Source organism: Mixophyes fleayi, chromosome 6 (genome assembly GCF_038048845.1).
Source record: "Mixophyes fleayi isolate aMixFle1 chromosome 6, aMixFle1.hap1, whole genome shotgun sequence".
Lineage (NCBI taxonomy): Eukaryota > Metazoa > Chordata > Amphibia > Anura > Limnodynastidae > Mixophyes > Mixophyes fleayi.
This window is the reverse complement of record NC_134407.1, coordinates 60,126,417-60,154,196: the sequence shown is the minus strand read 5'-3', so window position 1 is coordinate 60,154,196 and position 27,780 is coordinate 60,126,417. Positions and strand designations below refer to the sequence as shown.

The following is a 27,780-nucleotide window of genomic DNA, read 5'->3' as shown; positions in this document are numbered from 1 at the left end:
CAGCCAGAAAAACATAAGCCTTTGTTTCCTCATTATAACCCATTATCCTTACTTCAATTTCAATTATAATGGAAACCTCAAGCAGTATAAGTGTTCCTGCTGGTTTCTGGAGGTGCTGGATGCTCTGCTTTTTTTGTAAAGAGTTTTGGTAATAAGCAAAATAACCCATGATTGTATACCCCTGGTGTTTACCTTTCATAAAGGATCCATCAAATGTCTTGGCGTTCATCTATAAGGTCTTTAAGTTTGAATGGTGGAAGTTGTGTGCCATGGCATTTTGTCCCTCTGCATTTTGAATGTGCCCAGCTTTGATTTTTTGTCTAAGTTCTGCCTATTTGTCTATTACATGTGAATCACCTCACAAGTTAGGTGTGTTTACACATCACGAAAAACCCATCAAAAGGTTTACCAACTGCTTTCTCACAGTAAGAGACTTGCTTTCACCATCAAACAATTAAGCAAAAAATGTGCAGAGGGGCAAACTGTACCACTTGTGCAAACAGCAGTGGAGCATCTCCAACTTTGCTGCGTCACCTTTAATATCCGTACTATGCGATACAGGCATACCTGCATACTGATTCTGTAAATTTACACTTTGCCAGTTGCAGAGCAAAGTTAGTTACATCTAATGAGCTTTTTAAAAGCCTGATGTTCAGCATAGTCTTTCTCTCTCAAAATCTGACATTTGACTTCAAATGCAGGCAGGCATTTAACAGAGCGTGTTTTCGGTGCATTATAAATGACCTAATAATGCAGTTAGTGTGAAAATTTTTACTTATGTGTAGAAGATCTAAACCATTTGGAGCAGTGAGCGCTCCTTCTAACCACTGGTGAAGGAACTGCATGCAATTCTATGTACAGAGCTGATTAAGTTTTAATGCAATACAAATACAGTAAAGCATACAAGTACAGAAATGGTTGTGCCATTTGGCAAGAACACATTCCATCTCTTCAGTTTAGAAGCTTTCTGTAGCTGACCTATGGTCTTCTCTTCCCAGATCCACTGAAGCTTTGGAAAGAGATCTACAGATGCAACTAGGTGGCCCACAGTGGGAAAAGGTTTTCCAATTCACCCAAATCTTGTCAATCGGTGTGTCAGTTTTGGAGACACTGTACAAGGTTATTACTAGATGATACAGGTGTCCAGTGTCCTTATTAAGATGTTTTGTGCACTCTCCGATAAATGTTGGCGCTGTGGTAACTCATTGGAAGAACCCTGACATATCTGGTGGAGAGCTCCAACTATTTTTGAGGGACGTGATTAAAATCTCCAAGAAGATAATAGGTGAGGGAGTGCAGAAAGTTCCAGATTTCTGGATTATAAATATGGTTATGGCTCCGATTTCTTCATATAAGAATTCCCTCCTAAAGCATTTCAATAATGCAGTGAAGACAGTTATTTCGGTCAAATGGAAATCTACTATTCCTCTATCGATTTTAGGACTGGTTCCATAGACTAGGCTATTATGGCAATGGAAGATATCTCTTTGACCTCCTTAGACAGAAATGCAGAGTTCACTGCTACCTGGTTTAGTTGGCTAATCTTTATAGACTCGGACACTTATAAAATACATTTTATTCAGCTCTAACCATCTAACCATTAGTAGGAGCACAGGACAAGCCCATTCCCATCCCTCCTTTCTCTTGTCATTCTTGTTCATTTCCCCTCCTATTTCTAGAAGGTTTTTTTCTATAAAATTGTTAACAATGACATATTCAATTGTTGCCGTTTTCCCGCAGCTTTAAAATTATTACCGTTATTACGGTAATACTAAGCTTGCGAGCTGAAATCCAACGTGAAAGGTACCGTAATAACGGTATTTACACGCACTATTACCGTAATGACGGTAATAGTGCGCACGCCGCGTTACTTTTACAAATAACGCCAACAATTGAATATGCCCCATAGAAATCTGAAACTTATCGGCCTCAATAGAAAGTTTGCATAAAAAAAAGTTAAATGATAAAAGACTTTTGCTTTAGTAGATTAGCAAAATAAATGAGAAAGCAAAGATGAAAAATAGTAATATCATTCTACTAGACCTGCTCCAGCTTCCTGGGATCTGGATGAGATGGCTATCCCTAGGTGACCTTTCTCCTGAAACTCCCCAGGAATCCCCTAGCATGGTAGTGTGGCTTGTTGTGCATTGCATTTCATTTCATTTTTGGCAGTACAATGCAGTGCAATCGCTACGCCTTGGAAATAAACAGTCTGGATTTGTTACTTGGCAGGAAATCTCATGAAAACGCTCCAAAATATTGCTCCCTTCCTCCACATACTGTTTATTTGTGTGTGAGTGTTTGGTATACTGACACTGCAGCCATTTTGCCAGACACAATCCATTTGTTGTGTAATGTCTATTTAAAATCCTATGCAGTTTAAACATATGTTATCAAATGTATGCAGCATATGTTCTGTGTGCTAATGTGTCTATATGCTTCACTATTTCCTTCAAGGGCTATTTATTAATTAAGAGCCGTGAAACCCTGCTTGTCTCGATTATATATTTAAGTTTAAATATAGGCAAAAATGAAATAAAATGTAGCCTCTTTTCCATCCTTCTCCATCATTGACAAGATCAACAGTCATTCTATTTTCTAATTTCCAAACATAATATTCTCTATTATTTTGATTGCTTCTTCAGAGATGTCACATAGTCATGTACAACAGAAAAGTATTTTAGTCGATCTTGACTAATGGGACACTAATTTTAAGTTCTAATTTAGCTTTAGTGGTCTGTAATTTTAATTGGACGTATCACCTGAATTACTATTTTTAGCTCATTTCTTATTCAACCACAAATGTCATACTAACTTACTCAATTACTTAACATCCTACAGTAAGTTCTGTTTTTAACCCACAATCAGGCAGTCAAAACAATTAAAAATAAAATGAAAAAAATCAAAATAGTCGGCTTAAAAGTACTCCTCAGAACACGCAACCAATGAAATTATCTATGGACGATCGTTTCATGCTGATCTATGGATCAGATACTACGATTTATTGTCACTGCTTAATGTGCAGAAAGAGACCCCCTAAAACCATGTACCTGTGATGGTCGCATGCCCTCCATGACATCTACCTCGTGATGACTTAAGGTCGTCCACCCAGCTGTAGCTCAGGATATTATGTGTTTATTTAGACACACAAGTGTCCCTGTACATGCAGGTGTGGTTTATATAGGAGGCAGGTGGTGTGGTGCACAAGCACAGTTGCTGTAAATAATAGGTCTCCAGTCATCCTCTGTGGTGAATCAATTGCTGTGCATTTGTTTTCATGGCAATATACTCTTCTTTTCACATAAATCACAGGGATGCAGTATACTCTCACAAGGTAATCTCTTGTAATAACGCATAGATCATAATCAATCTTTTATCATCTGAACCACTCCTTTAACAGGCGATATTGGGCTCACTTTTCCCAAGAGCTGACACTTGCCTTGTACTTAACAAGCATGATCTGCTTCACTCCTGTTCTGTGGATTTGGGCATCTGAGTCCTGTTTCCCCTAACCCTTAATGTGTGTCTTCAATGGTCTTGGCTTTTCCCATTGACTAAGTTTCCCCAGTTCTCCATACACCACTTTTCTCTCTCACAGTTTGCACCCTCTGATTCCGACTTTAACATGTCAGGATTAGCTGCTTTCTAAGCTTTCTTCTAAGTGAAGCAGGCACATGCTCTGCAATTACATTGGATTTCTCTATTCGCGACCTGAAAATGTTCTTGTTCATATCACATTGTAGACTTGAGCTGGGACTCGGACTCCTGGAATAACGCTCCACTATCTCCTTACACAAGGGTGCCACACACCTGACAAGAGTTATACATGTTACCCAGGAAATTACCCAAAATAAACATTGATAAAAAAAATAAAGAAAAAAAGTAAAACATTGCGTCTCCTCTGTGATAAGGTCATGCACTCAGACACATTTACTAAGTGCCTCCTCCTACAGTCATTGTGAAGAGCACTGCTAAACAGCTTAAAAGGGTTCAACGCCCTGACTCATGGTCATGCAGCCATCCGGTGTGGTACCACCTTGAATGCCTAGAATACCTGCATAGGATAGCAGTGGATGGTCCATCTCCACTCCCCCAAAATATTTATCCACTTTAAAAAGGACTGTCAAATTGAGGAATATGATTTATCTTTAAGTTAAAAGATTGAACTGTACACATCAAAAAGAATGGTAGCAGAATAATGTAATTATGCATACCAAATTGTAGCAGCTATTTACCCTGTGAAATAATTTCATATTTTCGATGGTTGAAGCAGCAATAATAAGTACTAAACACAACAGCTATCAGCAGCATGACACTAGCAAAATCCTCAACAAGGTCATGCCCAGATTATGACATCCTTGCTGCAGTCATTTTGGCTACAGACGGATGCTTCCTTTTCCATCACATTAGTTTCTTTTCCTGTAATTACCGGTAGACATTTGGGATTTCCAGCGACTGCAGGTGTATCCCAAAAGCATACTACATTTTCTAATAGACTGGAAACCGCTCAGGGTGTGTTTTATAAGACTATTGTGTTGTTAAGGAAGAGGTTGGCTGGTGGCATCTCTTAGTAGGTGAAACAAGTGGAAAGTTTAGTTTGGACAATATAAATACTGCATAACAATATTACTTTTTCTTTACCAGTAATTTAATGGGAGTCAGGTAATTCACTGTTTAAGCCACTGTACATCATGGTGAATGAGTTTAGCCAAAAACTGAAATGGTTGCAGCTTGAGTGCAGTAAGAATAGAAATCATTGAACGCTATAGCAACTGCAGTCAGTACACACTCAAAATCTTCTGAACGCTTGACGGGCCAGGAACGCCGTTTGAGTGCATTGGCTGACATATGTTCAGGAAACTAACAGTTTGAACTGACATCATGTTCGCTATATAGATCACTGATCACTATTTGGGCACTAAGCTCATGTGTATTAGCCCCCCAAAAAATTACTGCAGGTGCCAGATTTTTTTTAGGGGTTATTTTCTATAGATTTCAATAGTTCATTAGCCTTTAAAAGGCCAATCGGGTTGCTAGATCTTTTTGCCATAGGTTCTTGCTGCTACGCAATTGTGTGTGTGCAGAGATGTGCTGCAACCAATCGTGTTATAGCGGCATTTTTATCTAACCTTCAAGAAATGAAAGATCTTGTTTTTGATTACTGCACATTTGTAATATTGTACCATATTATTAAATAAGATCCCCTCGCCTAACATATATCTTAAGTGTGTCTAAGCCTAAGGAGGGAATTCAATTGCCCCAGAATAGCTCCGCGATAAATATACTACCGCTATCATGGTAAAGCTAACCCGGATTTCTGCAAAGACGCGAGCAAAAAGTCAGCATTGAAGTTACCGTAATAACGGTAATTAAGCGCCATTACCATAATAACGGTAATTGTGCGCAGGCTGCGTTACTTTTTATAGTAACGCGGCCAATTAATTCTGCCCCTAAATATGTATTTAGAATTATGTTTAAAGCTTAAAACTGACACAGTAATGTAGAGCCATATTCCTAGGTGAGAATCTTGGAGACCCAGGTAAAACCTGAAGGCTCTTTATGCAGGTATTTAGAAATAGTAGCTGCAAAGAAATGCCTTCATATTTCATATTTTGGGAAATCCATGTGCTACTTCGTACTGAGGAGCAAAAACCACACAAGGGTTTTAAAACATAGATACCAACTATACAGAGAACCGCCGTAGTCACGTATTTCGGGAGATCTGATATTGTTGTAATCCCATCATATTTGGTATGGAAGTTATGACCGGTTTATTGAAGTGGAAGTTATGTCTCTGGGATATATCTGAGAAAAAAGTTACCAAAGGTAAAAACTTTAGGAATTGTTTTGAACAAACCCTAGGACACCCAGGGGACATTTCCGCCCCCCACATTAGCATCCACACTGTCCTTTGAATGCCGTCTCATTTCATTTTTCTTAAAATCCTGTGTTGTGAAGGGACAAATTGTCAGTTTCTTGGGGATCAATTTAATTGGCTAATATTTATCTACTTGTTTTTTATTATCTGTAAGCACTGTACTTTTCTGTATATTAAATCTAACAATTTAATAGTTCTGTCCTTATTTCTCTAAACAAACCCATTGCCTGTTAGAAGAGAGATTGCTTGGCTGGGGTTAACTCTTTATAAACCAGAGTGTGAAGGGTTAACTGTCTAGCTACCAGAACAACGAGTGTGTGCAATTGGATAATTGAGTCATTGGTTTGCTACAGGACTTATACGTAGCTGGTGGCAGTTGGCGGAGAGGTGTGGAAGCAGGTGTCTGTTTTGGGAAAGGAGCCAGTAAATCTGTAGCCTTAGAGAAAGAGGTGAGTGTGAGATTTGGGCTGGAATCCTGTGCGTTCCCAGTAAGCTTCCAAGTCACAAGTTGCTGTTTGTGACAGATGAAGGGGTTCAGGAGCAGTTTCCTGACACAATAGAGGTGGTATATTGTATGAATATATGATAAGCTATTAAATCAGGGAGTAGCTAGAGGGACTTATCCCTGACAAGCATCATCAACATTTATAGAGCGCCAGCAGATTCCGTAGTGCTTTACATTTGGTAACAAACACAGTAATGAAACAAGACAGACAGAGAGGTAAGAAGGCCCTGCTCACAAGCCTACAATCTATAGGACATTGGGCGTCTGATACATGAGGTCAAGTTCCACATATTGCATATTTGCTCAGCCAGAAAGCAGAGTTAAAGAGTGCCTCGTGGGCTATATGATCCAGTCACAAAGCAATGTTGGAATCGCCCATGCTCATGGTGGGCATGTCGGAAGGTAAGTAGGGGCGGCCATGCATAGAATTGTTTAAGAAATTGTTGGTGTGGTCCAGGGATGACGATAGATCACAGCAACACGCATGGAAAATGGATTTAAAATCCCAAATAGCCTGTAAAATAGTAAAATTGTGAATGTGCTTTGTGAGGAGAGAAGTAGTTCAACCCCACCTCCTTGTCTGCCTCCAGAGGGGGCGGGGCAGGGAAAGACAAATCGCGTCATTTTAGCCCTGCCCCCCATGACGAAAATCCCGTGGCTGCAGCGGGATGCGGGACATTTGCCAGCTCTCCCGGGAGCCCCGGGAGATTGACCCGAATTTCGGGAGTCTCCCGGACATTCCGGGAGAGTTGGCAAGTATGTGTTAAATTACATGAGGCTGGAGTAAAAGTAAATAATACTGTTGCTTGGAGATAATGTTATGCCTAGAGACATGATCACCAGGTGCTTCCTCCTATAAACACTTTTAGGTACACTGCTTAAAAGTTCAATTATGTAGGCTAGAGTCCTTTTTAAATGCTATTCAGTATATTTTAGGCAGGGTGCTCCGCCAAAGAAACCCTTATCCCTTAAAGTCCCAAACAGACCTATATAAAGTAATCTTAAGACAAGAATGGGCTCACATATGAAGAATAATATTACATTCAGACTAACTGTATTCCTGATGTGTATGTGTGTGTGTATTAGGGTATGTTAGATCATCTAGGGCAGTGTTGGCTAACCTGTAACACTTCAGGTGCTGTGAACTACAAGTCCCAGCATGCTTTGCTAATATATGGCAGCTTATTGCTGGAAGGGTATGCTGGGACTTGTAGTTTCACAACACCTGGACTGTCACAGGTTAGTCATCACTGATCTAGGGTATCATGGACAGGATGCAGGCAGCCGGAGTGGGTGAACACAGGTATTTGCTCCCTCTGGATCATTAGAGGCATTGTAAAAGCACTGCTACTGCAAGTACACTCAAGACAACTTCGTAAAACAAAGATACATAATTGTGCGCTCTTAAGCTACAATACAGGGAGGGGGTTACCACAAAACAATAGCATCAGGCAGACAATAACGAATGTCTCCTTCCATTGCTAAGCTCCAGATGCCAGCCAGCACTCTCATTACTTATGTAGATTCCAGCAGTGCTGTGTAATCAGCTCCTGGGCTAGCCTGCTCAGGACAGGTTGTCTCTTGGGAACAGATCCCCCTCCCTCCATGGATGATGGCGGTTCATGTATGAATTAAACTCCCACAGTTGCATCTATGCAACCTCATTGGTCCCTCATTGGTTTACTTTTCAGAAACTTTGTTCCTAAAGTTAACTTTACATTTGAATGAAGCTAATTTTATGAATAAAGCTGGGAGTATGCTGGCTCCCCTGCATGACTAATTGTACTAGGCAACCAATCAGAGACGTGTGAAAAACATTCTCCATACTTCTAATTGGTTGGATGTGGACGGGAAAGTTGAGGTGACTCCCTGGCTCTATTTACTGAGCACCTTTCAGTGCTAATGTACGTATGAAGTGTCACAGGTTCCCTTTTTGTGATTTGTTTTTTGAAAGGTGTGTGTGTGCATCTTTTTTTTGTTTTTAATAAACATTAGATATAATTGACATTGGTATTGGTGGACCCCTTTCTATTATACTGGTACCACTTAGATGGCAAAGCCCACTCTGGGGTCCCATTCTTGCATTACCCAAACCCACTCCACCAAGTGTGCTTTGCTGTTCTCCTCTGTAGAGGTATCCAGCAATGTAATGACTAGCCTGGGAGTTAGTTATTCGTAAAGGAAAGACACTGCTGAATTCCATGTTCTAGTGAAAATCGACCCAGGACAACTCTTGCCTATTTTGTTTTTAAAAAATGACTTATTTTAATTTGCACAGTCGGTGACTTATTTTTTGATATCTTGACTGTGCGCTGCATTTTTAAACAATGCTGTTCATATTCAGCAGCTAGAAAACATATATCATAGTGCAGTAAGAGGGACATTACTGGTCTCATCTTTAGAAACTGTTAAACCCTGTCAGAGTTATCCTCCCTACACATCAGTAGTGAACACTTGACCCCGCTCTTTAGTAAGACCCCAGCAGTCAGCACAAGTGGCGATAATGGCTATCACCGCTTTTTAGTCAGAAGACTCCAATAATTAATTGTAACTTTACTTGCCAGCTTTTTGTCTATGCAAATGTTATTAACAATATAGTAACCTTATCCAACCGAGTATTTTCTTAAACTGATCTACTTTGTTTCATCAGTGTTTATTATTTCTTTCCTGTCTTTTAGATGGACTCGTGAATCCACTAGTGGAGCTGTCTGCGAAGCAGGTAGCATTTCACATTCCATTCGAAGTGGTGGAGAAGGTCTATCCACCTGTACCGGAGCAACTACAGCTGCGTATTGCATTTTGGAGCTTCCCGGAGAATGAGGAGGATATAAGGTGTGTTGTTCATCACTGCAGATGTGATTGCCTAAAGAACTCCAGCAGCATTTGTTTGTCACTTTCTATCTGATGCTAAGATGATTTGGAATTTATTTGTTTTTTGCTGCCTTATTAGCAGTCACTCATATATACATCACTGCAGCTCAAAAATTGAATAAGTTGAGTTCACTGTCCATCCTGTGAGTATAGGATAAGCAGTCTCATAATGATCAGTATATCACAATGTTTAGGTCCCCATAAACCTTCAGGTGAACGTGGTGCAGGGCAAAGCACCACAGGCAGATGTAGAATTGTCTGTGAGTACAAGCGCTAAAGCTCCCGTTACTGGAGTGCTGAAGTGTGTTTGTTTTGTTTCACTGCATTGGAGCTTAGCAAATATTAGAGTGTGAATGAGCAGGAAAGTTTGATATGGGGAACAATGTTCCCTGTTGTTGCTTTCATTTGCCTGTGGTTTTGGCCTCCGTTACTGCACCACAGTCAAATGCACCTCATGTACTGTGATGTGATCAATGGTTAGCTGAGCCTAAACTGTATCCAACTGTTTATAAAAAATATCCATGCCTACAGCCTCTACTGGCGAATGCCACAGGGTGTCCTAGTGAATGGGGAAAAGAGGAATCTCTCAATCCACAGCACAGTATGTTTTCACACTGGCTTGTTTCAGGCGCTAATGCAACAGGTAGATGTGTTTAAACATATTTAATTAAGACCTTATTTCTATCATAAGGAAATGCTCAAAGTTCTCCTTTAAGGCATAAAAATTAACCCCACAATTGCAAATGTGCCTATTTAATGGAAACCGCTTTTAGGAAGTGCCTCCAGGCAAGTTGTTTGTGGGATTATGCATGTACTAAAGTCCTGTCTATCATCACTTTTGCTTTCTTATTTACCTTTCGGGTTGCATTTGGGCAGCTACCCTGCATTTATGAAGGAAATTCCCCATCTGAATTCTGCACCCCTGAAGTCTACCTTGACGCTTGTACATTTACATTGATTTATATGACCTTTTAAAGTGTGTTTTTTTGGTTAGTAGTAAGCACAGGGTTATCCTGACACTAAATGACCAATAAACTAATTGTGTCAGTGCTTTGCATGGGCTGTGAACATATTTCTAAAAATATCCTTTCAAATTTTATTAACCAGTCTCTTTATTTCCATATATCTTGTAATTTTTTTCATCTTCTCTACTCTATTTTATATCATTGTAAAGTATAGAGAATCATAACATTTGAGGTGGGCTCTTGATACCAAATGACATCTTTAGGGGAAATGGTCTGGAATCTAACCTTTCAGAAACTGAATTCAGCTTCATTTTATCTGATCTTCCTTCAGGCTTTACTCCTGCCTGGCGAATGGTAGTGCAGATGAGTTCCAGAGGGGAGAGCAGCTATTTCGTATGAGAGCCGTGAAGGACCCTCTTCAGATAGGTAATAATTAGTCATTCGTTTTGATGCCTCTGAATTAGTGTGAAGATTAAGATTATTCAAATGACTATTGGGGCTAGATTTACTAAGCTGCGGGTTTGAAAAAGTGGGGATGTTGCCTATAGCAACCAATCATATTCTAGCTTTCATTTATTTAGTGCTTTCTACAAAATGACAGCTAGAATCTGATTGGTTGCTATAGCCAACATCTCCACTTTTTCAAACCCGCAGCTTAGTAAATCTAGCCCCTGGTGTTTTTTTTCCAGGGCTGAGCCCTGCCTTAAGATAATATATGTGAGCACTGCTTTCATCTATGGCTTTGCTATTGGCTGGAAAGATGTTGCAGAGAAATATTTTAGTATCTTTACTGTATGTTTGTTATTTAAATCATAAAACCACTAATCCAAAAAGCTGCATTGCCACCAGAAGTATTGAAAATGTTTGATCACCACAATGGCTGCAGAACAGGGGCGTCAGCGAGAGCACCAATTAGAAGCTACAGGGTGTGTAATTGAGGCTTCTCATTGGTTCTCCACTCACCCCCCCCCCCTCCAAAACATTAGATAGGTTTTAAGCTGTTGCTGTGAATACAACCTTGAAAAAATGCTTGCCAACTATCTAAAACGTAAATGTTACCTACACGTATAATGAACATATACTATATGGACAAAAGTTTTTGGCCACACCTGTTAATTATTAAACTGAGGTGTTTAAATCAGACCCGTTGCCAGAGATGTATAAAATCAAGCACCTAGCCATGCAGTCTCCATTTTCAAAGATTTGTGATACAAAATCTGTCCTTCTGAAGAGCTCAGTGACTTCAAGCATGGTACTGTGATAGGATGCCACCTTTGTAATAAGATGGTTTGTGAAATTTCATCCCTGATGGATATTCCACGGTCAACTGTAAGTGATATTATTAGAAAGTGGAAGTGTTTAGGAACAACAGCAACTCGGCCACAAAGTGGAAGACCATGTAAAATCAAAGAGTGAGGTCAACCACTGCTACGGTGCATGGTGTGTAAAAGTCAGCAGCACTCTGCAGATTTCATAGCTGAAGCATTCCGTACTTCCACTGGCTTTAATGCAAGCACAAAAACTGTGCAGCGGGAGTGTAATAGAATGGGTTTTGATGGCCGAGCAGCTGCATGCCTCACATCACCAAGACCAATGCCAAGCGTCGGTTGGAGTGGTGCAAAGCACACCGACACTGGACTGTGGAGCAGTGGAAATGTATTCTGTGGAGTGATGAATTACACTTCTCTGTTTGACAGTCAGATTGGTGAGTCTGGGTTTGGCAAATGTCGGAAGAATGTTATCTGCCTGACTGCATTATGCCAACTGTGAAGTTTGATGGAGGGGAGATAATAGTATGGGACTGTTTTTCAGAGTTTGGGCTAAGCCCCTTATCTCCAGTGAAGGGCAATCTTAATGCTTCAGCATACCAAGTCATTTTGGACAATGCTATGCTTCCAACTTTGTGGAAACAGTTTGGGGAAGGCCCTTTTCTATTCCATCATGACTGTGCCCCATTGCACAAAGCAAGGACTACAAAGACATGGTTTGATGAGTTCGGTGTGGAAGAACTTGACTGGCCCGCACAGAGCCCTGACCTCAACCCCATCGAACACCTTTAGAATGAACTGGAACAGAGATTGGGAGCCAGGCCTTCTCGTCCTACATCAGTGTCTGACCTCATAAATGCTCTACAGAATGAATGGGCACAGATTCCCACAGAAACACTCCAACAACTTGTGGAAAACCTTCCAAGAAGAGTGGAAGCTGTTATCACTGCAAAAGGGGGACCAACTCCATATTAAAGTAAATGTATTTGAATATAATGTCTTTACAGTCCCTGTTGTAATGGGCAAGCGCTGAATATTTTTGTCCATATAGTGTATATTACATATACTTTTTACATGTCAGTATAAAGTTAACTATTTTCTTGACAATTGCAAATAATCAAGAGTACAAATGAAATTGTGAACTTACTGGCAGAAGCATCTTATGACCTCATCATTAGCCAGCATGCAATACATTGATCTTGTGAAGATTCAGAATCAATGTCACAGGAAGTTGTGCCTGCACCATCAGCTCATTTACATAATGCCTAAGGAAAGGGAGGAGCACAATTTAAACACTTTTTTTTTTCTTTTTGTCCACAATGTGTGCTAAATATTGTTCATAAAAATTAAGCTTTAGTCAGGGTGTACGATTAATGTTACATATATCCAATCTGCATGTCAGGTACATTTTAATACTAATGATTGCCCACCCTAAGCGGCAAACAATGCACATCTTTCATGGATAATCCACTGTTACTCTGTTTCTATTCTCCAGGCAATGTAGCCTAGATCACTTACATACCTATTGGGATTTTTGGTGGGATGGTGGCACTTATATGGACTTTAGACTGGATACCTCCTGTTGTATGTGGGTTAGATGTATGCATAAATGCATGGTAGCTGCTTAAAAAGTCTGCATAAAACTCTATTTCACTTGGGCTTATATGACAATATATCTACATTATTTTCTATTTCACACTCTGGGCTAAAGAGGGGAGTCATAATGTTAGAAATGACCTCAAGTGCCAGAAATATCATATAAAGGGCAAAGATGAGTCATTTGCTGCACTGTATCTATTTTAAGACTTACAATGATGTGTGGGGATACATATTACAAAACCATGTTTACACAAAATGTGTATTTCTGGTAATGTTGCTGGATACTTTCGGACATTATCTATAAATATGTGTTCTCCAAATTGCTGTCCATAAATATTTCAAATATTTAGTTTGAAGGGATCCTCAGAACTAAAGATATTTAAAAGGAGGAACATTTTGTTATGCACATAAGCCTTATTGTTAGAACATTAATTGTCGGATGCGGGAGCCTTTAAGAGGCTACAATGTAATGCCAGTAGCTTGCACCTAGTTACATAGAGTGTACTTTCAATGTGAATCGTTAAATCCTAATGTACACCAGGGGATAAATATATCAACCTGCGATTTTGAAAATCCAGCGATTTTTCTTGGGAGAGTTGAAACTCACTGATGTGTGAACCTGAGATTTCATGTAAAATCGCCAGAAGTGTGGTTCTGTCAAAATCGCTATTTAAAAAAATCGATAGAGATCAAAATCCCAACTGTTTGTCACTCCAGCTATACAACACTCAAATGTATGAAGCTGCGATTAAGCAAACTCTTCAGAGTTTGCTTTAAAAATCTCAAGATACAACAGGCTGCATCCCAGCTGCATGATTAGTAAACACATCGCTGTTACACAGCCTACCTATAAAGTCGCAGGTCCCGGCGGCTGTCAAAAGTTTAAAAATAGATAAATGTAGGGCAGCACAGTGGCGTAGTGGTTAGCACTTCTGCCTCCCAGCACTGGGGTCATGAGTTCAATTCCTGACCATGGCCTTATCTGTGTGTGGAGTTTGTATGTTCTCCCTGTGTTTGCGTGGGTTTCCTCCGGGTGCTCCGGTTTCCTCCCACACTCCAAAAACATACTGATAGGTTAATTGGCTGCTATCAAAATTAACCCTTGTCTCTCCCTCTTTGTCTGTCTCCCTGTCTGTCTGTGTGTGAGTATGTGTCTATATTAGAGAATTTAGACTGTAAGCTCCAATGGGGCAGGGACTGTTGTGAATGAGTTCTCTGTACAGCGCTGCATAATTAGTGGTGCTCTATAAATAAATGATGATGATGATGTTAAAAAAAAAAAGTGAGGAGTCCCCCCACTATTAACCCTAGTGCTGCCAGCCTACTGCTGGTTACATGAAAATCGGGAAACAATTTTGTGTGGGGTCCCCCCCAATTTTCACATAACTAGACAAACCAGCCAAGGTGGTTGGCGCTATAGCAGGGGGACACACTTGCCATAATGACATACCAACCCCAGGCTGTTCAGTGCTGGGCTGAGTTCCCTAGGGAGTGGGGGCCGCAAAATAATAAGAATAACCGCTCTAAGAATAACCACCCCTAGGGTAGGGTAATATTAGCGACTATAATGTAAAAAAAACAAATGGACGCCATTTTGTTTTGTGGAGCTACAAGTCCCAGCCACACCAGGGTACCATAAACAGTGTGGACATGCTGATGCTTCTATAACTACAAGCAGCTGCATCCCCATGGCAGCCAGGTCATGCTGGCACTTGGAGAACCACAAGTGCCAACATGGTCTGACACCCTGGCTGAGACCTGTCCACAAAACTAAATGTTTAAAAAACCACAACACCCTCATTAAAACCACATAAAAATAGTAAAACTCAAAATACCAATCTGATTTCTTCCTCTTTTGTCAGCAGCTTTTAATCCAAATGTGTTTAAAACCCATGTCCATAAATATTTACAGATCCAAATGTCCATGCTTGAAAATGCCCCAAATAATTGTAGATCCAAATGTCCATACTTGAAAATATCTTCTGTTCTTCTGGTCATTAAGACCCCTTAGTTGCTTGCAGTCTTATCTTCAGGCAACGAGGGCCCCCATATTTGTAAATCCAAATCCGGAAATGCTTGAATAAAATAAGACACCCAATTTACAAACAACGCAACCTCTGCTTGTACAGTGTACAAGCAGACCTGACGCTAATGAATAAAATCCAGCCGCGAGGTTCGTACAAGCAGAGGTTGCGTCGTTTGTAAATTGGGTCTCTTATTTTATTCAAGCATGTTTGGATTTACAAATATGGGGGGCCCTTGTTGCCTGAAGATAAAAAGATTGCAAGGAACTAGGGGGTCTTGATGACCAGAAGAACAGAAGATATTTTCAAGCATGGACATTTGGATCTACAATTAGTTGGGACATTTTCAAGCATGGACATTTGGATCTACAATTATTTGGGACATTTTCAAGCATGGACATTTGGATGTACAATTATTTATGGACATGGTTACAAGCATGGACATCTGGATCTATAAATATTTATGGACATGGGTTTTAAAAACATTTTGAGTTAAAAGCTGCTGACAAAAGAGGAAGGATTCAGATTGGTGAGTATTTTGGTTTTTATTATTTTTATGTGGTTTTAATGAGGGTGTTGTGGTTTCTTAAACATTTTGTTTTGTGGAACTACAGGTCTCAGCCAGCCATGGGTGTCAGACCATGTTGGCACTTGTGGTTCTCCAAGTGCCAGCATGACCTGGCTGCCATGGGGATGCAGCTGCTTGTAGTTATAGAAGCATCAGCATGCCCACACTGTTTATGGTACCCTGGTGTGGCTGGGACTTGTAGTTCCACAAAACAAAATGGTGTCCATTTGTTTTTTTTACATTATAGTCGCCAATATTACCCTACACCCACCACCCAGGGGTGTAGGAAGAGCCCTAGTGCTTTCAGCACTGGGCTGGTTATTCTTAGAGGGGGGCCCATACATTTTTTTTTTTTTGCGGGCCCCACTCCCTAGGGAATCCAGCGCAGAGCTGAGCAGTGTGGGGTGGATTATGGCAGGGCTGTCCCTGCTATATAGTGCTAACCACCCTGGCTGGTTTGTCTAGTGCTTGTTATGTGAAAATCGCGGGGACCCCACACAAATTGTTTCCCGATTTTCACGTAACCAGCAGTAAGCTGGCAGCCCTAGGGTTAATAGTGGCCGGATGGGGGGACCCCACACTTTTCTTTTTTTTTTTTTGCTCAAGATTTATCTTTTCTTAAACTTTTGACAACCACCATACTTCCGGCTCAATAGACAGACAGTGTAACAGTAATGTGTTTACTAATCACACAGCTAGGACACACGGGAGAGTTTGCTAAACACGGGAGAGTTTGAAATTGCAGCAAATCGCTATAGATGACCAGCGATTTTGAAGATCAGAGTAAAAATCGCAGCTTAATACATCTGCAGACTTGGGGACTAAAATCAGGGGTCATCATCCGTGATTTGCTGCAATTTTTAAATGATGAAAAAACCGGACCTTGAAACATTTACACCCAGGAGTGAGCACCCTTCTCAGTATTGTCAATTATTTGTAGGATGTTTGTGAGGTTACTAAGCCCTTATTTACTATATCGGAGGTACACCAATTTTAGCAAACGATTTAAAACTGAGAAAAAGAAAATAATTTATTTTAATATTGTGTTGAGTTACATTGTAGTTTATCATTACTTCGTGATATATGGGCATAAATTTAAATTAAGAAAATGTATGATTTATGTGCTGTAATGTATTTAGTGTAAAAGAATAAAAATGTGTAGGCGATTGTAAATGGAAGTTTACAGCACTGTAATATTTGCCTGAAAGATGACCATATGGCAGGAGGTTAGAGCTCTATGACCTATATAACATCTTGGCATAGGCAATACAACTTATTTCCTCCTCACTGATACATGCTGTAGTGCATACTGTCACACAATGCCTCTTCCTCCATGCCAGATACACAGATGGCTTGTTTTTTCTTATAATACAGAAATCAATCAGAACTTGCTACTTTCTTATTTTTTTTTTTTTTTATATTTCTTTATTGAAGAATGTCAAACATGTACACATCAGTAAATAAATTAGAACAAAGATATGTTTATACTTAATAATCATGAACCATGACACATAGTATGAGGAAAAACATCATCTGTGAGTCACTCAAGTGAACTATAAATATGATATCACACATAAGGTACAAAAGCCTGGAGAGACCGGGGCAACACAAGCACTCTCCTAGTCCAGAAAGATAGGTGGGTCTTGCATGAATATTCTAGTTTCATACCAAAGGGTATGTTGAAAACATTTTTGTATTTGTTCTCTCAGCGGGACTGACAAAGTGCCAACAAAGCTCTCCCAAGTGTCAAAAAATCTCCCTGTGTATTTTGTTTTTTGGAGGGAGGCTTCCAACCAGTCCATTTTCATGGCAAAGAACATTTTTTCTTTAAAGAGGTCCAGTGTGGGGGATGTGCTCTGGATCCACATGTGGAGGATGCATTTTCTTGCCACTGCCGAAATAATCAGCAGCAGACGTCTGCCACCTCTGGATGTGCGGGCATTTGGTGGGAGAATGCCCAATATAGCCCAGTCTGGTATGAAAGGGAGATAATTTACAAGATCAGCAGTAGCAAACCTCCACACACGTATCCAGAACCCTCTAATAACCGGACATCCCCAGAAACAATGAAACAAGTCTGCCCCTCCTATCCCACATTTAGGACACCTATCATTATCTGACAGACCCATAGCCAATCTGCGATGTGGAGATATATATCCCCTGTGAAATATGTTGAGGAACATTTCTACATATGTAGAGGCTGGGAGTAATCTGATCGAGATGTTTAAGTTTTTAAGCAAAATTTCATTAGTTAAGTGCGGGAATGTCAATAACCATTGAGCAAGGCCCGAGCGTATGGTAGAATAGTCTATGTGGTTTCTCAGGAGTCTATAATGAATTGAAATAGCTTTTTGTTTGGGGGATTTAGAGAGTAGTATATTGTCTAATGGGTTATCCCAATCTATGTCTGAGAAAAAAACAATTAGGCTCTTGACATAATGTTGGGCTTGGAGAAATGTCATCCCGCAAGGGCCTAGAAATGGAAATTTTTCACTAGCTTGGGCATAACGCAATGGTTTCTTGGTTGATTTATTCATCAATTGACCCGCAGAGTATAGACCCTGTTGTTCCTACTTTCTTATTTTAATGTTTGTCTCTAACATTTACAATTACCAACTACTATGCGCTGCTGAAAACAACTCTTAATGAGTGACATGAACTGTTTTCTCTGCAAAATCTAGGTTTGGAATTTATCATACAACACTTGTGAAACAAACACATGACGGCACCATTTCCACAGTAAAAATAGAACAAGAAGCAAAAAATAAAATAAAAAATGCCTATTATCATAGAATGTGGTCTTTGGAGTTTTAGGGTGTAACAGTGTTTTTGCATAGTATGTGGTTTCTTAAATTAAGTATTTTGTTCTTTTTAGGTTTCCACTTGAGTGCCACAGTGGTACCTCCGCAAATGCTGTCCCCGAAAGGTGCCTACAATGTGGCCGTGATGTTTGACCGTTGTCGGATCACGTCCTGCAGCTGTACCTGCGGAGCGGGAGCCAAGTGGTGCTCTCATGTCGTGGCCCTTTGTCTCTTTAGGATACACAATGTTAGTGACTTGTAATTAGGGGGGGATCCCAGACTACTCTTGTTCCACCACTATAGTACTATTAAATATGACATTAGTACCCCCCGAAAATTACTATTAGTGCAACCAGATGAAAATCTGAGAAATTAGTTGTATTGTCCATCACTTAGGCTGAGTACACACTGCAGGTTTTTCAGCCAGCGATCAGACCTAAAACCCGATAAATGACCGTTCGGTCCGATATCACATTAGTGCGTATAGTTACACAATGAGCAAGAGTCATTTCATTTGATTGGTGGTACAGTTTAAAAATATTGTTCCAACCTCCTTCTGATCCTGCAGTGTGTATACACTCACGATCAGGATCTCCATAGAGTTTACAGAGTCATGATCTTTACAGCCAATGGTTATGACAGTTGAAGAGCACAGATCTGAGGGTAAATCTTTTACAACATGTATAGTGTGTACGCGTGGATCTGCATGCTGATCAGGACTTTTTTTTTTTTTTTTTCCAGTCGTTAGTAAAATTGTTGTAGATAACACATTGGTTGGAAAATTTTGTAGTGTGTACTTGGCATTAAAACTCTTCTTCATTTGATGTTAACACACAATGTTAACGTGTTAAAGTGTTGCCTAATCATCTTTATGTCAATAAACACAGAGGGTCTGCAAGACAGAGGTCTTCCAATTACATTGGGAGTTGTCTATGTAGTATCTACCGTTTTTCTGATTTTCTTTTATTAATCCCCAAAGAAATTCAGTTTACTGCAGTATGTGTAGAAGTGCGACTAAGAAGCACTCGATAAGACAAGCCATATGATAAAGTTACTATGTGTTGCTGGAGAAAATTATCACCATCGCCTTTTAATAAATATATTTGTACTGTATTGTATTTTAGTCTTCACAAATTTTGTGGCCGAAACAGTTTGTAGGTATTCTTTCAGAGACACTTGTTATGTTCTGTGCTGTCTTCTCGAGCACTATGTACATATTAACTAGACCAAAGCCACTTGTGTGGGTTGATTAAACAATGTCACTAAACTTGCATTCCGTGCCCAGCCATTCAACATATGTTCTCCATCTTCATGTGTTTACTGGTCAACAGCAGAGTCAGGGATACAGCAGAAATGTAAATATATATGACTTACGTTTAGTGAAGCAGTAATTCCACATAATTATATATGTTGCAGTATGGCAAAATAGGCCCCTCCTTCCTTTATGGCACTCTTTCTCAATTGGTATTTAAAATTATATAAAATCTTCTAAATTCTGCACATCTAGTCTGTACAGCATGTAATCGTTGTGTTCTCCATAGGCATCAGCAGTCTGTTTGCGAGCCCCTGTGTCAGAATCCTTGTCTCGACTACAGAGAGATCAGCTGCAAAAATTTGCCCAGTATCTCATCAGTGAGCTGCCACAACAGGTGGGTGCATTGTCCTTGGAATCTGCTTCAGCATTTATGTAGATGCAGTCTATCAAAACATTATTTTGTGTAATTTCTCACTGTAAAGTAGTAGACTGTATGTAACCTATAGGAAGCTATTTAGCAGCTCTGAAATACCTGATACCTCCCTTGTATGAACTGCTTTTAACGTGAACCACTCTTGATCCAGATTCTTCCCACCGCTCAACGTCTTCTGGATGAACTGCTGTCTTCACAATCAACTGCAATCAATACAGTGTGCGGAGCCCCAGGTATCGGTGATCCTTTTATTTGCATTTCTGTTTTAAAAAGGTTGTCTTTTTGTTATGTCACATTTTTTGTGCTCAATATGTGGCAGTGCACAATCATTAGAAATGAAAGGAGGTTCACATTTGCAGTGGAAATGTCTGCCATGCCTCAATGATACCTGGGCATTACTAGTTCTTTCTCTTCTGTGCTTCCACTGCTAGCACTTTGAGCAGGGTTTTTGATAAGTAAAACGGAGAAGAAATATTTTCTTTCCAGCAGTACAAACTGTACCGTACAGAACATTTCTCCTAACCGTTTCCTTTTCTGTCACTGTAATAAAATTAGCTGTAAACTCTAGTTTGTTGTATCAGAACATTGTGCTTTTATTTATTTCTTGCAAACAGACAAATACTGTGTCATACAGGAGATAGGAGGACATTGCATGATGTAATAGTGCACTAGCATTTACTCTGTGGTTTAATGTTTAATTTTGTTCCATTTGCATGGTACAAGTGATTAATAGGGCTCAATATGGCCTTTTCTGTCACTTTGTAGAAAGTAGGTTTGAACCTAGGTAGTTGCAAGTACAACTTTGTTTTACTTAATTAAAAAAAAAATGCACTTGATCTATGTGCTTTGTCTATCTTTCCTATTAACCTCATTGGTTTGGCAATGCTGTTTGGGATCTTGTATAATTCCTAATGAGGTGCAGCTGAACAGTTTGCATTTCAACCATAAGTTATTCTTACCCATTTACATTTCTTGTCAGCGCTCTTTGTCCCCTAAGTTGAGAAAAACTTTAGAGGACGTAATTCTATGTATTGCTCGCTGCTGTTTTTAGTAATTTAAGTCGACTACTAAGTCTGCTGCACAACTATATTATTATTAATATTATTATTATTAATTTTTATTTATAAGGTGCCACAAGGTGTCCGTAGCGCCGTACAGGGACAAACGAATTACAATACAATGGGAGACAGCACAGTACAGTAAACAGTAAGCACAGTAAACTCAGTAAGCTCAATGCAAAGCTAGAGAGGGCGGGAAAGGGGGAGGGAGGATCCACAAACGACGGGGCCCAAGAAGAAGGGCGCGGAAGACGGAGACCCCCAGAGGGGGGAGGAGGGAGCGAGAGGGGACGGGGGGTGGAGGACCCTCGAGGAGGAGGGCTAAGTAGCTGGAGAGCAGAGTTAGAAGTGGTGGAAACAGGAGGAGAGATGGCCCTGCTCAGAGGAGCGTACAAACTAAGGGGAGGGGTGGACAGACAGAGAGACGCAGGGGAGAGGGAGAGTAGGCAGACGGAGGCAAAAGATAAGGTAGGAAGTTAAGTGGGAGACTGAAAGGCTTTAAGAAAAAGGTGGGTTTTTAGGGCCCGTTTGAAACTGGACAGATTAGGGGAAGTTCATCTGAAAAGGTTATACACTATAGACGGTTATACACTATATCATCTGAAAAGGTTATACACTATAGAAGGGACGATGTTTGTATACTAGGGGCAGGTAAACAGAATGGAGGTATATACTCTGTAGACGAGGGACACAACAGGCTTAAAGAATGGATGTTACACCTGTGTGGCAAGGAATTGTTTATGTGTGTTGATGGTAAAGGTGGAGAAGACCACATGAGCAGTCTTATATGTATATGTTTAGTCATTCCTGAACAGTAGGAGAACGCTCTGTCCTACTCTCATTTAGAATGCTATTTCCATGTTGGGTGCATTTTCGTTATTTAGCATGCAAGCCACCACACTGAAAGCTTATTGTACTGCTTCTGTTCCAGATCCCACAGCAGGACCTTCGGCCTCTGACCAGAGCACGTGGTACTTGGATGAATCCACTTTGAGTGATAATATAAAGAAGACGCTCCATAAGTTTTGTGGTCCTTCTCCTGTTGTTTTCAGGTGTTGTTTATAGCTCTTTGTACCATAATTATTGGAAACATTTCACTGTGTATAAAAGTAAATCTTTTAGATTTGTTGTAAATGGAACACCTATTCATGGGAACATTTAATTGTTTAACTTAACAAAGGTACATGTTATATGAACCTTATTGTAATCTGTTCATTTAAAAATTGTATGACCTAGGTCTGATGGTTTCTCTTGTTGTCTATCTATGCAGTGATGTAAACTCCATGTACCTCTCATCCACGGAGCCTCCAGCTGCGGCAGAATGGGCCTGTCTCCTGCGCCCCTTACGAGGAAGGGAGCCTGAAGGTATCTGGAACCTGTTGTCCATTGTTCGGGAGATGTTCAAGAGACGGGACACAAATGCTGCCCCTTTACTAGAAATACTCACTGACCAGTGTCTCACTTATGAGCAGGTATGTTATGAGTCGGGAACCATGTCCTTTTAAAATAATATAATATAGTACTGCACTGCTCAGTGTTACGACTTTATTTGCTAACTCCTTTGCAGAACCATAACGGAGTTTCTCCTTTTCAAATCTGACCTCTATTGAAGAGTGCTCTGGTTAGCTTACTGAGAACAATAGATTTTCATTGCAAGCATGCCACAAATTGTGTATTGCTTTATAAATTGTCCTGAACACCTCAGTCTGTGTGATATAAAATACAGCATAAAGATTGTGTGGCATTGCTTTCTCAAGTATGTCTCTATAGCAAAATCTATCATAACATGTCATAAGTGGGCACATTCATTTGTACGGCACCACTTTTCAGATAAAAAATATAAATGTGTAGTGCATCCTGATCTCTGTGCATGTATATCTCAGTCTATGAGGAAAGCAAGTGGCCAGGAAGTAAAATATGCATTTTGTTCTCTCCTACTGAAAGTTGCATGGCTTTGCCTGGATGGTGGTTAGTTATATTAACGTGACATTTTACTGCCAATGAAAACTGTATATGTTATGTTTATTATGTTAACACCAAATAAGTTTATCAGGGACTGCTAATGGTAACACACAAGGGAAGACCCCTTGTTTATTTGTATATTTATTTGAGCGATTTCATTTTAACCATCAATGGTAGTCATTCAGCAGTTCCTGTAGCCCTGGACGATTTGGTTGCAAGCTGCTATCCATGTCAATGTTCACTGACCCTTATTAGCAATATATGATGCACCTCATAGTACATACTTAAGTGTATCATATTTGTTCACTGTTGTGAATCAATAGCAGACTGGATAGAAATAGATGCGTTTTGTTTTAAAATTCAGATGCTCTCTCTTACATGACTCTTATTTGTGCCTGCAGATAACAGGGTGGTGGTACAATGTGCGCACCTCAGCATCTCACAGCAGTGCCAGTGGGCATACCGGTCGCAGTAACGGGCAGTCGGAAGTTGCTGCTCATGCTTGTGCCAGTATGTGCGATGAGATGGTCGTCCTCTGGAGGTTGGCAGTTTTAGATCCTACCATCAGTCCTCAAAGGTGAATGGTATTCATTATGATATGTGCACGCATCTCTTGAAATTTTGGTTGTATACCAGCTAGTGTGTATAGTTCTATAGCAAGATTTCATAGGTATTTACAAAATCAAACTGCTTACTGACCTGTACATTTCATTTACCGATTGGGTAGAAATTGTATTATAAGTGTGGTATCATCACACACATATATATATATATATATATATATATATATATATATATATATATATATATATATATATATATATATATAGCGCCATTAATTCCGCAGCGCTGTACAGAGAACTCATTCACATCAGTCCCTGTCCCATGGGAGCTTACAGTCTAAATTTCCGAACACTCACACAGACTGGGGTCAAGTTGTTAGTAGCCAATTAACCTATCGGTATGTTTTTAGGGTGGGGGAGGAAACCGGAGCACCCGGAGGAAGCCCACGCAAACATGGGGAGAACATATAAACTCTATGCAGATAAGGCCATGGTCAAGAATTGAACTCATGACCGCAGTGCTGAGAGGCACTTCCCTCCAAAAGGGCTCCATTTTAAGGCAGGTGCAATTGTGACACAGGGTATTCTGTGTTCACGGAGCTCAGTAAACTTGTGAAAGAAGCTTGTTGGGACTAAATTCAGCAGAAATTAAAAATTGTGTTTTGTCCAGTCTGAGAAAGCCTTAGGGTTAAGGCCAGGTGGGAAAGATGGGTTAAGCCACAGATCATACTTTTTTTGGATATCTATTAGTTCAAAAGCGTGGACACAATACTTCCAGACAGTAAAAGGAAAATTGACTGTTGGGGGAAGATGTTTGGTATCTAGTCAGTAAAGGGTGTAGGGGGGAGACATGCGTAATAATCCACTTCCACTTAGTGTAGGGGTTGGCATGTGCCAGTACAGCTTGAGTAAAGTAGGAAAACCCAAGCCCCCATTTTTAGAATGCCGGAAGAGTACTTTCTTTTGGATTTGCTTTATTTCTGTTGAAAGTTGGTCTCTTAGATGAATTACACAACTATGAAAACTCTAAAAATAAAATCAAGAAGTATGATGTGGTAATAGACTTGGGTAGGTCCCTTGCTAGGGAGTCCAGTGTGGGATTTGCTTACCATTGGCATTTATATAGAAATGTGCAAGGTTGTCCAGCTGATTGGCTGAGCTTCAGTGCCAGCAGCGGGGATTGATTATCTCTCGGTTCTTGGCAGTTCTCTACTTCTAGTTGTTGATGGGAGGAGACTAAAAAAAGGTGGAAAACATATTGCAGGGAGTTCCTGTTATATAACTATATGTAACTGTAATACACTAATGTGAGAATAGTAGAACTGCACATTATGGGCCTGATTCATTAAGGCCCACAAATGCCTATATGTGCAGTATTTTTCATTTTATTCCTCAGAGAATGCAAGTGAATACAATTAATATTTGTGCGCAAAAAAACCCTTGCTACAGTCTACAATTTCAGGGGAGGAACAGGGAGGGGACGAGGAGGGGAACGGGCCTGTGCACATAGTCAATGTACAGTAAGGGTGTGCCAAGCTTTAGCGCACAATAGCGTCCGATTCAAGCTTTGGGCATCTCTAAGGTACGTGCTTTTCTGTGCTATCACTTGCACCAGCTACAGGTCGGTGATGACTGTCACATATGCATGCTAGAACCTGTACATGCATTTCATGTAAAGTAGCCATTAATAATATCCTAATATATTTTTGGAAAGATAAATATATATATATTTATCATTAATGGTGATTATTAACTGGTGACGTTAATATTCTTTATTTTTATTTTTTTCTTTGCATTCATTTGGGACTTTGCATTCCACATATATATTGGGAGTATTCAGAAATGTATGGTCTGTTAGAGCAGAGTGTACCTAGATGCATATTCATCAACAGACGTATCTTTACATTCACTCCTAGTTGAATACAGATGTGTGTATGCCCGAGTTCATGATATAGATTTTATATTAAATACCACTATTTACTTTCTTTAATTTCTGCTTGTTTATTTCCATGTGTGATACTGACTGTTTTAATTTGCATTATCACGTTTTTTTTCACACTTTTTCAATTTTTATTTCCTGCATAACAGGCGACGGGATCTCTGTGCCCAGTTACGGCAGTGGCAGCTAAAAGTAATTGAGAATGTCAAGAGGGGCCAGCACAAAAAGTCTCTAGATAAGTTATTCCAGGGCTTTAAACCAGCCGTTGAGGCATGCTACTTCAATTGGGAGGAGGCATACCCCATTTCTGGAATCACTTACTGCAGCACTGACAAGAAGAACTCTTTCTGCTGGGTGAAAGCCTTTCAGCAGAGAAGCTGCAGGCTGCAGTGCACTGAGGCTGTATGTGAAGGTGGACATGCACAAGGCCATGAGAGCTGCCTGGTTTTTGGAGACAGATCGCGCTCTTCTTTGCAGGAAATGTCAGTGCGCCCTAAAGAGCTTGTTGGTAAACGGAAGGTGGCATCTGAAGTTCCTCAAAGAGTACTGAGGCGGCTTTCTACAGAAGGGGGAGAGAAGGCCATGTATAAATCAACTGTAAACAAAGCAAAGATACCGGCAAGTAAATGTCTGGCCAACAAGCACAGTGGCAAGCGACGTATGAGCAGTGAAGACAGTTCGCTAGAACCAGACATGGCTGAAATGAGCCTTGATGACAGTAGCTTGGCACTTGGAGCTGAAGCCAGTAACACCTTCAGCTTCACTGAATCTCCTCTAAGCAGAAGATTTAGGGACAACTTTGAGGATGAAGGAGGTGTTTATTACGCAGAGGGACTGGAACCGTCAGGCATTGTCAGTTCAGCAGTGCCTAAGCCTGATGCTGATGCAACTGTGGAAGCTGTTGCTGCTCCTGGCAGTGGAGAAGAGGATCCGGTTGTTGCAGATGATGAGGGGGGGAAAAGTCTCAAGCCAGAAGAGGTGGCGGAGAATGGAGCAGTGGGTGGGGGTAAAGGGGAAAGCAAAGGAGCAGAGGATGGTGAGAGCCGTGAAAAGGGTGAGGAGGAAGATGACTATCAGGCATACTACGTAAACCCACAAGAGACAACTAAGAATGAAGATGAGAAAGCAGAGGAAGAGCAGGATATATTTGCTGGAATAAAACCTCTGGACCAGGAGAACAGGATGGAGGTAATACATTGATGTGTGTTTTGTTTTTGTAGAGGATATTCTCACAATCTATTTTACAGTTTGTTAATCTGCTTGGGAAAATAACAGAAACTGTTTAGGGACATAAAAGTATTGATGAAAAAAATATTAAACATTTACTCCCATGTAGTGTTTTGGACAGAACACAATCTTTTGACTCATGGACCAGAAATCACTTGAAGAACTAACAGTTTTGCTACCTCTACCTCTTTTTTTTTTTTTAATGTGGAAATCTTTCTTATTGTCAACAGAAGAAAATGTGAGGCAGACAAAAGATATTACATACATATATGTGTGTATGTGTGTGTATATATATATATATATATATATATATATATATATATATATATATATATATATATATATATATATATACATACATACACTACATAAAAGTGTACAATTCTTCCAAGAGATGGATCACACCGATTTAGAGGTTAGATTTTTGTCCTGTTGCTTATTGTCGCTGATTTGTAAAGCACTGCTGTTCTCTGCAGCATTGGATGGTGGAGAAAACAGAGCATACATAAAACAGGGACATAAAAGGTTGGCACTTAGATGCAGACATGAAAACATGCGATAAGGGAGGGCCCTGTTCACGAGAGATTTTATAAACTTGTTAGAAGAGGGCAGATCTGAGACATAACCAGAGGGTGTACCAGTGTGTGGAGGATAGGGTCTAATAAACATGTGGGTTTTCAGAAAGAGTTTTTAAGATTTGAAGGGCTGAAGAAAATCTAATATGGCATGGTAGGATTTCCAGAAGTGTGTAGTGGCACAGGAAAAGTCTTGTAGGCAGGAGGGCGAGGCGATTATCATAGAGAAGGAGAGGCAGAACGAAGAGTGCGTGAGGTAATGTATTTGGAGATGAGATGTAAGATATAT

General features: G+C 40.1%; 1 protein-coding gene across 3 annotated transcripts in view; it reads left to right on the top strand.

Annotated features, from left to right (window-relative positions):
* The window catches only part of ZSWIM8 (zinc finger SWIM-type containing 8), a 61,868-nt gene that overhangs the window by 6,716 nt on the left and 27,372 nt on the right, over window positions 1–27,780 (top strand). For all 3 annotated transcript variants that reach the window (XM_075216684.1, XM_075216683.1, XM_075216682.1), the window contains exons 2-10: window positions 9,062–9,215; window positions 10,551–10,645; window positions 18,554–18,726; window positions 20,021–20,128; window positions 20,319–20,400; window positions 22,157–22,277; window positions 22,496–22,697; window positions 23,589–23,764; window positions 25,839–26,877. In XM_075216684.1, the coding sequence (XP_075072785.1) occupies window positions 9,062–9,215; window positions 10,551–10,645; window positions 18,554–18,726; window positions 20,021–20,128; window positions 20,319–20,400; window positions 22,157–22,277; window positions 22,496–22,697; window positions 23,589–23,764; window positions 25,839–26,877 (2,150 nt within the window). The remainder of the gene's footprint in view (window positions 1–9,061; window positions 9,216–10,550; window positions 10,646–18,553; window positions 18,727–20,020; window positions 20,129–20,318; window positions 20,401–22,156; window positions 22,278–22,495; window positions 22,698–23,588; window positions 23,765–25,838; window positions 26,878–27,780) is intronic.